This window comes from Denticeps clupeoides, chromosome 9 (assembly GCF_900700375.1).
Source record: "Denticeps clupeoides chromosome 9, fDenClu1.1, whole genome shotgun sequence".
Lineage (NCBI taxonomy): Eukaryota > Metazoa > Chordata > Actinopteri > Clupeiformes > Denticipitidae > Denticeps > Denticeps clupeoides.
The window spans coordinates 16,011,605-16,027,355 of NC_041715.1; the positions used below are offsets into that span (position 1 = coordinate 16,011,605).

Below are 15,751 nucleotides of genomic sequence, written 5' to 3' on the forward strand. Positions count from 1 at the left end.
GCTCATTTGTAATGTGTGATAGTACATTTATCAGACGCCTTTATCCATAGCGACTTACAATGGTTCTTCTGGTTCATAGGCGAGTGTGTTACCACTAGGATACTACCACCCTAGTAAAATATCAGTTCAAACATGCTGGAGTTCCAACAACAACAACATTTATTTCTTAAATAGCCCAAAATCACATACAGTATGTCTCAATGGGCTTTGAGAGGCCCTACAGTTGACACCCCCCACACTTGACCCTTCTGCACACAAGGAAAAACTTCACACAAAAAAAGAGGAGAGAGAGAGAAAAAAAAGGAGAGAGAAAAAAAGAATGGAAGAAACCTTGGGAAGGAGTAATACAGAGAGGGACTCCCTTTCAGGGTAGAGTGAGCCTGCAAATGGTGTCAGCGCAGGGTTGGGGATGATATAATAATAAGTCCTACAGTTGTAGGGTTGGAGGAGTCCAGGATGTAGTCAGTGTCATGGTCTAGATTACGTGTCCATAATGATGTTAATGGTCCATTTGAAGATCCCTGAAGCTGTAGTTGTAACGCTTGAGACTCCACCTTCGGGAAGTGTGACAAGGTGGCCCTAAGATCAGCTAGGACTAAGCTGTCTCGAACCATTAGAACAGCAAAGCATGTACACAGGCAGAAAATCCAAAGCTAATTTCAGGACAGCTGTGACACGCGACGCATGTAGCGGGGCATCCAGGCCGTCACAAACTTCAGGACTAAAACCTCTACCTGTGACAGTGACCAGATTCACTGAATGACTTCTACGCAAGATTTGACTGTGAGGAAATCCAACCCTCCTTCCAGTGATCAGGTGCTGGGTCTAACCATGGCGGACGTGAGGAAAACTCTCTCTAACTCATGAAAGGCTGCTGGACCAGACAAAATCCCTGGAAGATGCTCAGAGAATTTGCAGACCAACTTGCAGATGTTCTCACAGACATCTTCAACATCACACTGAGCACCGCTGTTGTTCATACGTGTCTCAAGGCCACCACCATCTTGCCCGTGCCGAAAAAGTCTTCAGTGTCATGTCTCAATGACTACCGTCCTGTTGCACTTACACACATCATGATGAAGTTCTTTGAGAGGCTGGTCATGAAACATATGAAGACCCTGCTGCCCTCCACCCTGGACCCACTGCAAATCGCCTAGTGTCTGAACCGCTACACGGACGATGTCATCCCACAACTCTGCATCTGACCCTCACCCACTTGGACAATAAGGACACATACACATGAATGCTGTTCATAGACTTCAGCTCAGCATTCAACACTATCATTCCTCAAAACCTGGTCGAGAAGCTGAGCCTGCTGGGTTTGAACACCTCCCTCTACAACTGGATTTTAGACTTCCTGACTGAGAGACCTCAGTCTGTCCAGATTGGGAACAGCTTTCCAGAACCTAACCCTACAGCGGATAGTGAGGATGGCTGAGAAGATGGCTGAGTCTTTCTTCTGTCCATAGCACACACGCCGCATCAGGAAAGCCACCAGCATTGTGAAGGACTCTACACACCCCTCACATGCAGTCTTCACTCTCCTACCATCCGGAAAAAGTTACAGACGCATTCAGGCCCTCACTGCCAGACTCTGCAATAGCCATCAGACACATGAACACTTAGGGACTCACCCCTCTGGACTGACACCCTCACACACACATACTACCTCTGTTATATTGTATGATTATCTGTAATATCATCAACTAATACAATGTTCCATTTTGCACAGAAATATTTGCACTATTTTACTCACATTTATTATTCATTTCACCATTTTAGAGCTGTCTGTCTCATTGTTGTCTACATGTTTTTTTTTTGGTAATTGCCCCAATTACCTAGTGTGCACTTGACATGTCTGCTGTCACACTTCCAGTTGCTCTCTCCCACAATGGACGGCTCTGTCACGACTACGGACGTACGGGGGAAGGAAGAATTTAATCAGAATATGCCACTATAACCACATATTTCAATATCAGTCGTACAATGCCACCGTCTGCCACTGCTTCTGCTTGTTCTCTCCGAGACACTGACTAAAGTGGACAGACTACTGGCAGACTTCAGTGAAGAGACCAGCAGATACATCCTGGTTCCTGGCAACTGCTAAACAAGGACTTAGCATTAAACGAACCAGAGGGTTCCCATAGCCACCAACAGGGTAACAACTAAAGCTTCAGGGATTTTCAAATGGAACAGTAGCATCATAATGGACACGTAATGTACACAATGACATTTTGAACTTCTCCACCTCTACAACTTTTTCTCTTATTGGACAAACAATCACAAACCCTGGACTGACACCACTTGCAGGCTCACTCTACCCTGGAAGGGCGTGCCTCTCTGTATCACTCCTTTTCAAGGTTCCTTCCTTTCTTTTTTTTCTCTCTCCTAGAATTTTTTTTGTGTTAAGTTTTTCCTTGTGTGCAGAAGTGTGGGGGGTGTCAACAGTTGGGCCTGTCAAAGCCCATTGAGACATACTGTGTGTGGTTTTGGGCTATATATATAAAAAAAAAAAAGTTGTTGAATAGTTTTGCAGCGAGAGTTGGCAACGTTGAGGGCTGATAGGTCCGAGGGGACATTACAAGAATGGTCGTGAGGCAAGTGGTCTGTTGGTAACATCGAGGTTAGAACGAGAAACAGGCGGGGCAATTCGAAAGTAGTTAAAGCAAGGCAGTCGATACATGGCAGGGTCAACCAGGTACAAAGGCAACGAAGATAAAACTACAATGAGCGGCCCCAGAGCAAGATGGCCGCCAGATGTTTCTAGTCGACACCGACCCCGACCTCGTCTGCTTGTGGGTGATCGTCTCCGTGGATGCTGTGACAACTGTATATACTGTAATTATACTGTATAATTGCTTCAAGCAAAGCATAAATTAGTCTGCATGTCATTCAACATTATATAAGAGCCAGATAGTTAAGTGCAAACGTTTCTGGTATAGAATTTGTAACATTAACAAGAAATAATTATCATAATCACAACACAACTGGTCTGACAATAGTGATGTGAATTTATTTAATTTAATGTGTAATGAAATAGTCAGTGACAGTGGGGGTTAAAAACTGACTACACATGGTGTTGTGGTGATTGTTTTTGTCACTGTAACATGGGAACAGAAATAGAATTAAAGAATAATTTCAGCGATATAAACAGAAAAACATCAAAAATGGTTTTAAAACAATATTTTATTTTCAGTTGTTTGTTTAACCCCAGACCAAACTGTTGGTCACACCACCACCCCCCTCTCTGGGGACAAACGGACTTTCTTCTCTTTCAAGATGGCCTGGCCCTTAAATATGAAAATGAAAGATATTAGACCAACATAAGTCTCAACAGTAGAAAATTATTTAAACCGAATAATGACATTTTAATATTATAACAACATGAAGATTAGAATGTAGTGGGGCTGAGGAAATGTCACTTACACATTGATGAATGTGATAGCATCATTTTTGATGTGCTGAGCTTGATGAAGGTCGCCCAGGATGAGAGTCTCAGCATCGCTGTCCACGGTCCTCACACATGGACTTCAGGCGATCCAGGAAGGGCTGAAAGACAGAAGGAGACAGACAGTTAGATGTAAAGAGATGCATCTGAAAACATCCACAGTACTGTGTGAGTTTGTGTGTGGAGTGAAAGTGTGTGTGTGAGCTACCATGTCTGCTGCAGCAAGCAGCTCGGTGGCCATCTGACGAATGTTGGGAGCCTTTCCTGAGTAGATATAGATCAGGATCTCCTTGAGGACGTCGGGCTTCATTTCCTGAATCTCCACGCGGTTCTAGAGGAAAAGCAGAGCTGAAATCAGTATGGCTCTAGACTGCATGAAAAAAAGGTGGGAACATGGCTCCAGCAGAGAGCAGATAAGACTCCTGTAGCAAATCTCTTGTAGTCACATGATGACAAAAAGGGGTTTTAAAGATGAGCATTAAATTCCTTTGTAATAATTTAACTGCATAATAAAGCACAACAAAGAGAGGTAAACAGTGTCAGATGGATAAAGACTTTTTAAATGGCTGACGTATCCCTAACTCACACACACCTGGGTGTAGTTGTAGCTGCTGGCCATTCTGGAACTCTGAAGATCTGCAGGAACCTCTGATGAAGGAATCGTCTCGCTGGAAACACTGTGGCTGGTGGCTTTCTCACAGGAATCTCTTGCAGGGGTTGTTCTTCTTGTAGGAATCTCAGTCCAAAACAAGGCTGGTCCTGGGATGGTGTCCTGGGATGGACTCTGGTAGGATAATGAGAGAGTAAAAAATGAATTATTTACATTTAGAAACAGTTGTAATCTTGTTGTTTCATGTATTCAAAAGACTAAATACCTACCAAAAATAGTAAGCAAGCACCTAAAATAAGCATAACCTACATAGACAAAAAGAAGAAAAAAAGGTTAAAACATTAACCCTGAACATTTAATATTATACCACATTATATTAAAGTATATTAAGGTGTGAAATAGACTAAAAACGTCTCTGGCGTTTGGCTGGTGGCTCTCCAGCTGAAACCAGTGACTGGTACAAATCTGTGATGAGGTGTGGGTGGTCATCAGTAAGGGTCGTCCAGCCGTCAGTCTTCGTGACTTCTTCTGCATTCCTAAAAATCACACAGAGAGAAAAAAGTGAGCAGCTGCATCCAAATACTTGCCTTTGCAGGCCGTGCAAGGTAAGGATGGAAACCATGGAAACTTCCGCCCTGACATAACCGCTACCCTGAACTGTACTGGAGTTTACATAGTGGCCTGGTCCTGAGATTAGGATGTAGTTGGCTGAGTCAATGTCACTTACACATTGATGAATGTGACAGCGTCGTTTTTGGTGTGCTGAGCTTGATGAAGGTCACCCAGGATGAGGGTCTCAGCAGCGTTGTCCACGGTGAGGCTGCTGCACAGTGTGTCCTCACACATGGACTTGAGGCGATCCAGGAGGTACTAAAAGATAGAAGGAGACAGACAGTTCGAGGTGAAGAGATGAATCTAAAAAAAAAAAAAACATCAGTAATGTGTGAGTGTGGGAGCTACCATGTCTGCTGCAGCAAGCAGCTTGGCGGCCATCTGACGAATGTTGGGAGCCTTTCCCGAGTAGATATAGGTCAGGATCTCCTTGAGGACGTCGGGCTCCATTTCCTTAATCTCCACGCGGTTCTAGAAAGAGAGCAGAGCTGAAATCAGTCTGGTTCTAGACTGCATGAGAAGAAGGTGGGCACACGGCTCCAGCAGAGAGCAGATAGTGGTGGCAGTGGTGGCCTAGCGGGTAAGGGAGCTGAGCCGTAATCAGAAGGTTGTCACTGAGGTGCCACTGAGCAAAGTATCGTCCCCACACACTGCTCCCCAGGCACCTGTCATGGGTGCCCACTGCTCCCTCAGGGGATGGGTTGAATGTAGAGACCACATTTCACGATGTGCACAGGGTGCTGTGCTGTGGTGTGTCATGTGTGAAAACTAATCACTTTTTTTATAAGACTCCTGTAGCAAATCTCATGTAGTCACATGATGACAAAAAGGAAGAAAATTAGGTTTTAAAGACTCACAGTTTGCTGCTCTTTCGTGTCTTGTAGGAACATGGCACGGAAGACAGGACAGCGGACTGCAGAGAGACAGAAGAGTGTAAAGATGAGCATTAAATTCCTTTATTTCTTCTCTACAGTAGCTATTTAAATACCTGGAACCAAATCATCTTACGTCTGTCTGTAAATTCTCAAGTGTGTGCATGTGTGTGTTTATTAGAGGATGTGGTAGAGGAAGTGTTACCTGCTAGGATGGATTTGTGGGCCTTGAACTCCTGCCCAGCTACACACAGGGTGCAGTCAGTGAGCAGGGATTCTTCCCACAGCTCCCCAAGCTCAAACGCCAGGCTGCTATCTGGCTCCTTCACCTGCGCTGTGGAGATCTCTGGATCCTTCTCCATAGTGATCTGTAACATCCCAACATGGTAGTTAGTACAACACAGCTACGCCATCACACAAAAGCTACCAACATGGAAGGACATTAAAGGGACGAACATCACAGAATCCCTCTGCAGTGAGATGGTCAAGTGCGACCAGGCAGCCAGTGATACTTACCTTACAGGTGAGGGTGAGCTTGTCATCCTGTAAAAGTCCAGAGGCATCGTCCAACACGTCATTTCTGCTGAATAACTCAGAGCCGATCTGATCGCCCTCGTACACCCGGGTGTAGTAGTTATTCTCTGCAACACAAAAGCACACAGACAGGACAGCACTGAAGCTCATCAATAAAATCAATACAGATCAAAGCAGAGAGATGCAGGAAAACACGCCTTTATCTCCTCTCACAGGGACATCTGAACTCACCAATGACCTTGGCCTCCTGTCCCTCGGCGTTGAGGAGGACGAGTCTTGCACAGGCCCGCACACCTGCCTCTGGAGCACTGACCAGGACGGCAAAGCATGACACGTAGCCCTCCTGGACAGAATCAACGCCGTTAGGGTACAACTGCAGAGCCCTGAGAACACACAGACCAGAGGAAGGAAGAGTTACAAACACATGAGCTGGAAGGACATCACTCCCTGGCTCAAGCGAGTCTCCAGACCCACCAAACCTACCATTTCAGCCGTCCGCTGGCATCCGAAAAGGTGGAGCTGGTGAGAGAGGCGCCATTCTCATCATCTGCGAAGCTGAAGTTGCTGATCGTCCAGCTGCAGGAGAATTCTTCCACTTGGTGCTGAGAAGAGAGCAAGAAACATATTTCATGAGTCGTCAACGTATTAATTTAGGTAAACAGCGGCCAGATCTTCAGCACCGTAGACTGCTCTTCTTTATTATTCAGTAGCTAAACTTTATTAATGCTCTTACTTTATAATAAAGCCCAACAAAGAGAGATAAACATTGTTAGATGGATAAAGACTTTTTAAAATGGCTGATGTATCCCTCACTCACACACACCTGGGTGTAGTTGTAGCTGCTGGCCATTCTGGAACTCTGAAGATCCTCTGATGAATGAATCTTCTCGCTGGAAGCGCTGTGGGGTCGTTCTTCTAGCAGGAATCTTCGTCCAATGCTGGTCTCTCACGAATGCTCTTTAAACATTAATGATCTGATTAGACAAAAATAAAAAATGTGTAGAAATAAAAGTATTATATGGCTAATGCTAACTCTGTCCTAAATTAACTCAGTGATGTTTTGGTAGCTACTCACCAAAAGTGCTGCTGCTCTGTGCTGTGTCGTAATGAAACTGAGTAAAAATAGGAATTATTGTTTACATATCTTGGCTACCATGGTAACGTGACTCTACACTAACCACGTGTGCAGGGGCACCTTATATTGCATCATTTAAATTAAACGGTTTTTTTTTCAAGCCATGCAGTTCACATTATGAAATCAGCAATAAAATATGAACGGAGTGTAGTTCGTGTGATTTGTTATTAACACGATTTTTTGGGTATTTTTCTTTTCTCTGGTTATGTTGGTAATGGGGAAGGGGCGGGGCTTCCGCAGGTGGGTTAAACCTGTTTACTTCACATATTTCAGAAACAACATGTCTACATCTTATATACTGCAATGGTGAAAAAATTAAACATGTCTCCAGACAACATTTTCATATCTGGTTTTTGGGGTCCATGTGTCCCCATTTTCCACTTGCGATCATTAATTTCAGGACTAAGTGACTCCACGCCACCTGGCTTTTATGGCGTCATTCCTGTCCAAACTTGCAATATCAACGTTGACCGCTAGAGTGCGTAATGTGACGCTTTGATAACAAGAAGACTAATTTTTCGTGTGCTTTTATATTCATTATTTTTGTCACATTTTAGTAATTACAATTTTTTTAAAGCATGATAACTAAAATATCTGTAATGTCAAACCTATCATGCCCTTTATCACTTATTTCAATCTCAACGACACAGACATGGGCCTGGATTTATAATAATTATTATTTTTATTATTGTTGTTATGTGCTCTTGAATTCATGTAGTTTTTATATTTGCTTTTATGTTTTTATGGTCGCTTGGACTTCCATCCATTAAATAACTTATATTAATCAACTAGTCTAATAATATCACTGTTAAAATTTGTTGAGATGTAAATGGAACAGTGAGATGGAGTTTATTTTTTTCACCCATGCCATAAAAATGCTGTTGATGGATGTTTTTATCATGAATGCTTGTGTAACAAGCTTCACAAGCACGTGGATTTTCTGACTCGGTGCTTCCAGCTTTACAAGCATGCACTCAGTCCTGGTGATCGGCGATGGCTGATCAGCTGCACAGATTCACACCAGCATTGGTGTCAAAAAGGGAGGTTTTATTTCTGTGGGAAAACAGCAGGGTACAGTCAATGGCTAACGTTCCTCCTCTCATCCCGTCTCTGCTCCCACAGCACACCGAGGCAACTGCCTAGCAATACAACTCGAGAAAAAAATGAAATAAAATACATCAAATAACTCACCACATGGATTCCAACAGTAATTCAGTCATAAATAGTACAACTATTTACAGGTGAGCATAACAGTGACATTAAATGACAGAGAAAGTGAAAATACAATTATAAAAAAGAAAATGACGATTGTATAGTGGCTACATTACATACATTTCACATTTAACATAATTGTGGGAACACAGCAGGTACAGTCATGTTAATGTGCGTCTCAGCCCTCCTCTCATCCTACAAGACACGGGCTTCTGCTAACACGTGGCAGCGAATTACGTTTTTTTAAAAATTTTTCAGAGCAAAATAACAATAATTACAACCATCTATAACTTTAATACACCTATATACAACGGATAATATTGAAAACACCGCACACAGCACACTGAGGCAACTGCATGTAAACACACGTAAAGCTATAGGATGCGCCATCAATACAACCCTGACCACACAAGCACTACAGAACCAAAGTTTTCATTCCCACCCACAATTACACAGAAAACACAGGAACCCCGTAGCTTAAAATGACAACAGTTTTGTTGGAGTTCACATAACATACATACTGTCAGGATTTGTGCCAAATCAGGACGGCATTTGATAAGGTGCTGTGTTTCTGCCCTCCGGCGGCTCCGACAGTTTTGTGAACTCTCTCATGAACTTGACTTTCCTTTTTTGGACCTGGCAACCACTTGTGTTTTGAGTTCTGCCATTCGGCAACTTTTTTTCAGTCATTGAGCCTGGTTTTGTTTCAGTCATTAATAAATCCTTGTTTCTAGTATGTCCCGCCTCTGCACTTCCTTCCCCTGTCAGCTCGCCGACGTGACACATACAATCTCTTTTCTCATAACATCCCGGCCAAATACTCCCCCCGGAACTTTACAAAACTTATTCAGTAAGGTAAACCTGGTGAACCTGGTCATCCATACAACCATCATCTACTATGTGATATATATGTCTCCCTCTCACAGGGAAAGTGATAGAGTATAACTGGCCAGGCTCTCCACCACCACTCACTAAAGAGGTGCCCCATGCACCACTCACTACTAGGAACACGATAACAGAACACATTAACTCTGTGTCTTACTGGCTCTACAATGAGTGCCAATCACATGGAATGTTGATTATGACGACAAGAGATTCCCAATCCCACTAACTTATCTTTCCATAGGTACACTTTTATGTGTCATGTTATGAATCAATCGATTTACTGGCTTCACCATTCTCCCTACTCTTGTCCTAATCTGGTATATGTGGTGGTTGCTTGGGATGTAACCTTAGCAGACAAAAGGGTTATGGAGGGTACTACCCTAGCTAGCAGGAACACTGGTGCTTTCAGTCTCAATGTCATGGTTGTTATTTGAGGCACCTTCATAACAAGGTGAGTTGTTCACAGATAGGGAAACAGGTTCTGACACTTCCAATCCTGAAGGCACTTGTGGGTCTTCTGCACAACCAACTGTGTTGGTAACTTCAGCCACCCAATTAACGGTACGCACAGCACTGTCTATGACTGAATCTAGAACAGATTGAGTTCCTCCAGAGTTCTCGCAATGTATCTATGATGAAAGAACACTCATCTCCAACTTTGAACAGGAGGAAATTTGCTTGCAAGAGTAAGTTGGGGTGAACAACTTTCTCATGTCCCAAGCTGGTGTTCCTGACATGAAGATATGGCACCTGGGGTCTTTAGATTCCACAATGTAAGTGGCATATTTCCACTTGTCTGCCAGTTTTCTGCATCCGCGTTCTCCCTTATTTGCCAAAAGGACCTGGTCTCCTACCTCAATGTCACAGCATTTGGTTCTTTGATTATACAATTCTGCTTTACGACGCTGACTATCTGTTACATTCCCGTTTGTGTAACCAACAAAGCTTCCTTTAAGTCATCTCTCATCCTCTTGACAAAGCTGTTGTAATCTACATGATGACTGTCCCTTTTAACGTTAGGAAAAATAACGTCATCCGGTAGACGTGGAATGCTTCCAAAAATGAGGTAGATTAAAGGTCTTGATGCCACTTCTGCTTAGCTCTGAGTGATAAAGCTCTGATCAACTATCGTTCTGTTAAAGCGCTCAGCTTGACCGTTTCCCATTGGATGATATGCAGTGGTTCTTGACTTCATTACTCCAACTACCTGCATGAGCTCTTGGATCAGCTTAATATCAAAGTTAGCACCTTGATCCGAGTGTATTCTTTCTGGAAATCCATATATACAGAAGTACCGGTCCCACAGCTGTTGTGCTACTTGCTTAGCTGACTGGTTTCTACACAGGAAGGCATGCACCATTTTGGTTAAGTGATCCGTTACTACCAAAACATCCACGCTTCTTCCATTCGAATCCTCTGCTGACCAGAAGTCCATGCAGACAAGTTCCAACCAGCTTGTAGTTCTGATACTGTATAAGGGCACTCTACCCTCAGGCTCAGGTGTCTTGCTGACCACACATTGTTTACAACACTTGACATGCTCACTAACATCCTGTTCCATTCCAATGTAAAAGAACCGCTGTCTTGGTGACCTTGGTGTCCAGAATAGTCATGAACTCCTTCCAGAACATCCTTAAATCAGCAATGACGGAACAATGAATTGGTGTCTTCTCTTCCCTGTCAGAAAATCTTTACTGACTCTATACAATACGGCATCCAACATTTTCAGTCTCTCCCACTGCTTCAACGCTTTAAGTACCTTGTATGTCTCTTTCGCACGCTCCTTACGTGAAGGTCTTCTGCCACAGGCCATGTAGACAAGAATACAAGAAAGGGTAGCATCCTTGGCTTGCTTCTCCTGCAATTCCCGGAGGGAGAATGAATGCGATTGTAGCAACCGTGCCTTCAGGTTCAGCTCTATAGGCCTTTGACTTCCTGATGATCTCCTTTTCCTCCATCACAGTCAACACCTGTCGGAGTTTCTGGTAATGTGCTGAGGGTACACTATGGTAGGGTACCCGGACAGACAGGTGGATACGATGGACAATGTCCCTGGCCTTCCCACAATCAAGCTTGTCCTTGGAGAACACACTCTCATGCTTCTCAATCAATTGCAGCAATTTGTTTGAGAGTTATGGGTGAGTGGCCTTAACTCAAGACCTTAACTGGCACCCACCTGTCCCCTGTCATGGTAGCTATGACTGCCAATAATTACCTCCTTCTTGTGGGTCTGCGCTTTTGGTGGTTCAAAGACGATGGTACTTCCTTCAGACACTGGGGAGGTCACCGGTAGCTTAGCCCACACCAGATGTTCATGCTCTGGAAGTAACGTGACAGCACGGGCTAGTTTAGCAGTTCCTATGACATCAGGTATTTAATTTCCCTTACAACGATTGAGGCCGGACAACATGTTCATAAAATAGGAGACCTCTGGGCTCCCTGGAGCCTCAGGCTGTGCGACACAGTGCCAGTAAGATGACATCTGCTTCATTTGACTCTGTCGGTACTTAATGACATTCGTGACCAAAATCAGCTCATCCTGCTGTCCGGGTACTACTAATGTGGGCACGTAAACTGTGTGACCATACACTTCCATATTTACATGATGCACATGCTTAGGACAGACTTGGACACCTCCACAGCCTACAAGGACAACATCAGTAGGAACTGTACTTTGGGCTGTGGTTAAACCTGCATCTAGCAGTCTCTGTTCAGCCTCTTCACTCATAGTGCATGCCATGGATTCACTGGCCAGCAGAGCATGCAATGAGACTTTATTTTCCACAACAACATGCACATAAAACAGACTGTCTACTTTGTCCAATTTCAGCAACATCGTGAAGTTGGAAGTAGCCGCAACAATTTGTTCAAACTCATACATGGCATCACTAGTTCTGAGGGTTCCTCTTTCTGTACTCACATGGTCGCCTCCCGAATGTGAGTGATTCAGTTTTCCTGGCTCGATTGACAGACTGGACGGTGCGGTTAGCTGTCCCAGGGCAATCCCTTCATTGATGTCCAGTTTCAAAGCAGACAAGGCATCACTTTCATACAGTCTGTACAAGTGGAATGTGACTCATCACCACACACATTGAAGGTGGTACGCTGCTCCCACAAGAAGGACGAGGGCCTGGCTGGAGCAACAGTGGGGAACTGGCTGGTTCTTTCGAGCACCTTCTCTAGTAGGGCTGCACGATTTGGGGAAAAAGACATATTGCAATTATTGAGATCAATATTGCGGTATGCGATTGCGAAATGATAAAGGGCACTTGCTTGTAAATCAATGAAAAGTCGCATACAAATTACTAATAGTGATATGTTTAATTTCAACAACTTCTTTAGGAAACCTTCAAAGTTTGAAAAAAGTTAACTAAACAGCTAAGAACAGTCTAAATAGTTAATGCCTACGTTTAGCCAAAACGTTGTTTGGAGGCTGACTTGAACACAGGAATGCATAGCTTCGCTAGCTTAGCTAAGGTTAAGACTTATAAAACGGGATTTTATAATGGCCAAATATATTCAAGTCCAGCCTTACCTATGAAATGTAATCCCCCGGGATCTGGTTTGGAGCGTACAGCGGTTTGTACAGCCCCAAGCAGCACAAGAGTGAGGCATTTTTATTCACGTCTCTCCATAGACATGTATATGCTTCACTGCACAGCACGTCGCAATATGCCGGCGACGTTGACATACGTGTACCCATATGTCTATGCGAATCACGAATCTGAGGTCTCCATTGAACCGAATCAAAGTCATGTGACCAAACACGTCACATTTAAATCGCAGCTTTTTGCGTTCATGTAATCGCACAGACTGACATCGCGATTACGATTGCGATTAGATTAATCGTGCAGCACTATTCACTAGCATGTCGAGAACATGCTCCAGTGTACCTGATTCTGTACCTTGTCTTGGCATCACTTGACATGACTGGGACACACTGCGTTACATTAGCATGATCACACCCACCAACGCTGGAGGCCGCGGGGTCCGTGACGGAATGGAATGTGTGAGGCTTGTGCACGCCTGGAAGATGCTTCTTTGCTTGCATCTCTCTCTGATTCTCGTCGATGGCTTCCTGCACCTCGATCATGGGCCATTTACCTATGGTTTTGCACTTTAACACACTACGAAGTGTAATTCTAGTCAATTTGGGTAGTTTCTGATGAACGCTGTTTCAGCATCCATATTCTACATTCTGCTACCTTGTTGGTCCGAGTGTTTGCTGGCTACTTCAGCTGATGTGTTGAGCCTCACCCAGTAGTCAACAGGTGTCTCTTGAGCAGTGGGCAGTGTGGAATACAAGTTGGCCAATGGTAGGCATGACGCTGGAGTTTCGCTGAAGTAGCGTCTCAAGGTGCAGTAAATTGCTTCTGGTTTGACAGCAGCATTATGTAAATTACTTTTAAGAGTTAGCTTGACAATGTTCTTTGCTCTGCCCATTAGGTGTTCCAGAATCTCATCAAATGTTTCAGGCTGTGCACACTGGTTAGCCAACTTCCCTCAACCAAGTGCTTCTCATTGAACCTGTAAAAGACAAAGAGGTACGTCCAGAAATAAAAGTGTTGAAAACTACAACATCAGAGCCACAGCTAGGCTCTGAGTGTTTCGAAAGATACTCAAACTGGACCACACTGTGCAGAGTCATAGCCAGACTCATTCATGTCGTACCTGCAGGAGAGATGATGTGTTTAGATGTTCAACCCCACTCTCGCATCTCACATGGGAGGCTCGTGGGAGCGCCTCATAGGGGTCGCCAGGCGCATTCTAGATGCAATGATGTCACAAACTGAACAAACACATCTCAGTCACAAAGTGTTAAGGACCTTTATGGCCGAGGTGATGGCCATTATTAATGCGAGGCCTCTTGTTCCCATATCCACTGACCCTGACAGTCCTGCAGTACTTACACCAGCAATGCTACTAACACACAAGATGAGTGCTGTTTCTGCTCCGTCTGGGAACTTTTCGTCAGGGAGGTTGTTTGGTAACAGTGGAAACATGTTCAACACCTTGCTGATACCTTTTGGAAAAGGTGGAAAGGGGAATATTTGTCCACCTTACAAAACCGTGCAGAATGGACTGAAACTAGGCCTAATGTCAAAGAAGGAGATGTAGTCCTGCTAAAGGACTCCCAAGTCAACAAGAATGAATGGCCAATGGGATTAGTAGTAAAAACATTCCCCAGCAGCGACAGGAAGGTCCGCAAAGTGGAAGTGCAGACTGTACAAGATGGAACTGTTAAAATGTTTCTCATACCAATTTCCGAGATTATCATTTTGCTTGCAGAGACTGAGTGAATATACTGCAAAATGACCTAATATTTTTGTGTATTGATCCTTGTAGTGATATAATGCAATTATATCAAGCGGGGAGTGTGATGCCTTTTGGTCAAAGGCAGTAATTAGTTCATGATGTGATAAGTTACATAAATAAGTGATTAATAAGTTCATAGTTAAAAATTAGTATAAGTAAATTCATGCTAAAAACCTTTTTGGGTTTGAAATCTGATCCGAGTGGGACATCTGTACCACAAATGATCTTGTCGTATTGTACGCGCAGAAACATGAGCGAGTGGGCGCTCTCACAATGGAGTTGTCTTTGACGTATTTTTTCCGGAAATGTGAACGAGTGCTTCGGCAGATTTAGGAGAGAAAACAACGCATGTAAACGCTAAATGTGCCCTACACGCTTGTGCCTTGGGAAACTTTCGTCATTGTCAGTATTGATGTGTTCATAAGCACTCAGATATGTATTGGAATCACTTTTAGTTGATAAAATATGACGCTAATGTAATGCAATGTGCACGTGTTCAAGCTAGGCTAATAATTATGTGTGGCATTGAAACGTGTATTAGCTAGTAATTCATTTTTCCCTTTTTGTATGTTTCAGTTACAATATAAGAAAAGAGTTTATAAAAGATCTTCAGTAAAATCAAGCAAGCCTTGTGTGGAGATCTCTTTTATTTGTTCGCTGGCTGTCTAGCTTCACATGGTCACGTGTTGTGAGGACAGCACACTGAATGTCACTCAACATAATATAAGAGCCAGCGAGTTAAGTGCAGACGTTTCTAACATAGAATTTCTAACATTAATGAGAAACAATTATCATAATCACAACACAACTGGTCTGACAATAGTGATGTCAATTTATTTAATTTAATGTGTAATGAAATAGTCAGTGACAGTGGGGGTTAAAAACTGACTATACATGGTGTTGTGGTGATTGTTTTTGTCACTGTAACATGGGAACAGAAAGAGAATTAAAGAATAATTTCAGCGATATAAGCCGAAAAACATCAAAAATGGTTTTAAAACAACATTTTATTTTCAGTTGTTTGTTTAACCCCGGACCAAACTGTTGGTCACACCACCACCTCCCTCTCTGGGGACAAACGGACTTTCTTCTCTTTCAAGATGGCCCTAAAATGTGAAAAAGAAAGA

General features: G+C 43.4%; 1 protein-coding gene across 2 annotated transcripts; it reads right to left on the minus strand.

Moving 5' to 3' along the window:
• Nucleotides 1-3,203: 3,203 nt before the first annotated feature.
• LOC114797107 (speckle-type POZ protein-like) lies at nucleotides 3,204-7,191 on the minus strand. Of its 2 annotated transcripts, none has more exons than XM_028991757.1 (14): nucleotides 7,152-7,191; nucleotides 6,900-7,033; nucleotides 6,560-6,678; nucleotides 6,308-6,459; nucleotides 6,059-6,183; nucleotides 5,748-5,910; nucleotides 5,528-5,583; nucleotides 5,019-5,141; nucleotides 4,786-4,928; nucleotides 4,328-4,594; nucleotides 4,041-4,232; nucleotides 3,657-3,779; nucleotides 3,427-3,549; nucleotides 3,204-3,290 (listed from the first exon to the last, which is right to left on the minus strand). In XM_028991757.1, exons 2-10 carry the CDS (start codon nucleotides 6,924-6,926, stop codon nucleotides 4,462-4,464), a joined length of 1,041 nt encoding a protein of 346 aa, XP_028847590.1. In that variant the 5' UTR covers nucleotides 6,927-7,033; nucleotides 7,152-7,191; the 3' UTR covers nucleotides 3,204-3,290; nucleotides 3,427-3,549; nucleotides 3,657-3,779; nucleotides 4,041-4,232; nucleotides 4,328-4,461. The 2 variants fall into 2 exon arrangements, with proteins under 2 accessions (XP_028847590.1, XP_028847591.1); XM_028991758.1 differs by having other exon boundaries at nucleotides 6,900-7,050; nucleotides 7,152-7,173.
• Between the last annotated feature and the right edge of the window lie 8,560 nt (nucleotides 7,192-15,751).

Coding starts and splice junctions, on each gene's coding strand:
- LOC114797107 (XM_028991757.1), bottom strand. CDS start 6,926: ATGGCCAGCAGCTACAACTACACCCAG. Junction 5,142..5,527: donor ACACGAAAGAGCAGCAAACT/GTGAGTCTTTAA, acceptor CTCTCTTTCTAG/AACCGCGTGGAGATTAAGGA. Junction 4,929..5,018: donor TGCTTGCTGCAGCAGACATG/GTAGCTCCCACA, acceptor TCTATCTTTTAG/TACCTCCTGGATCGCCTCAA.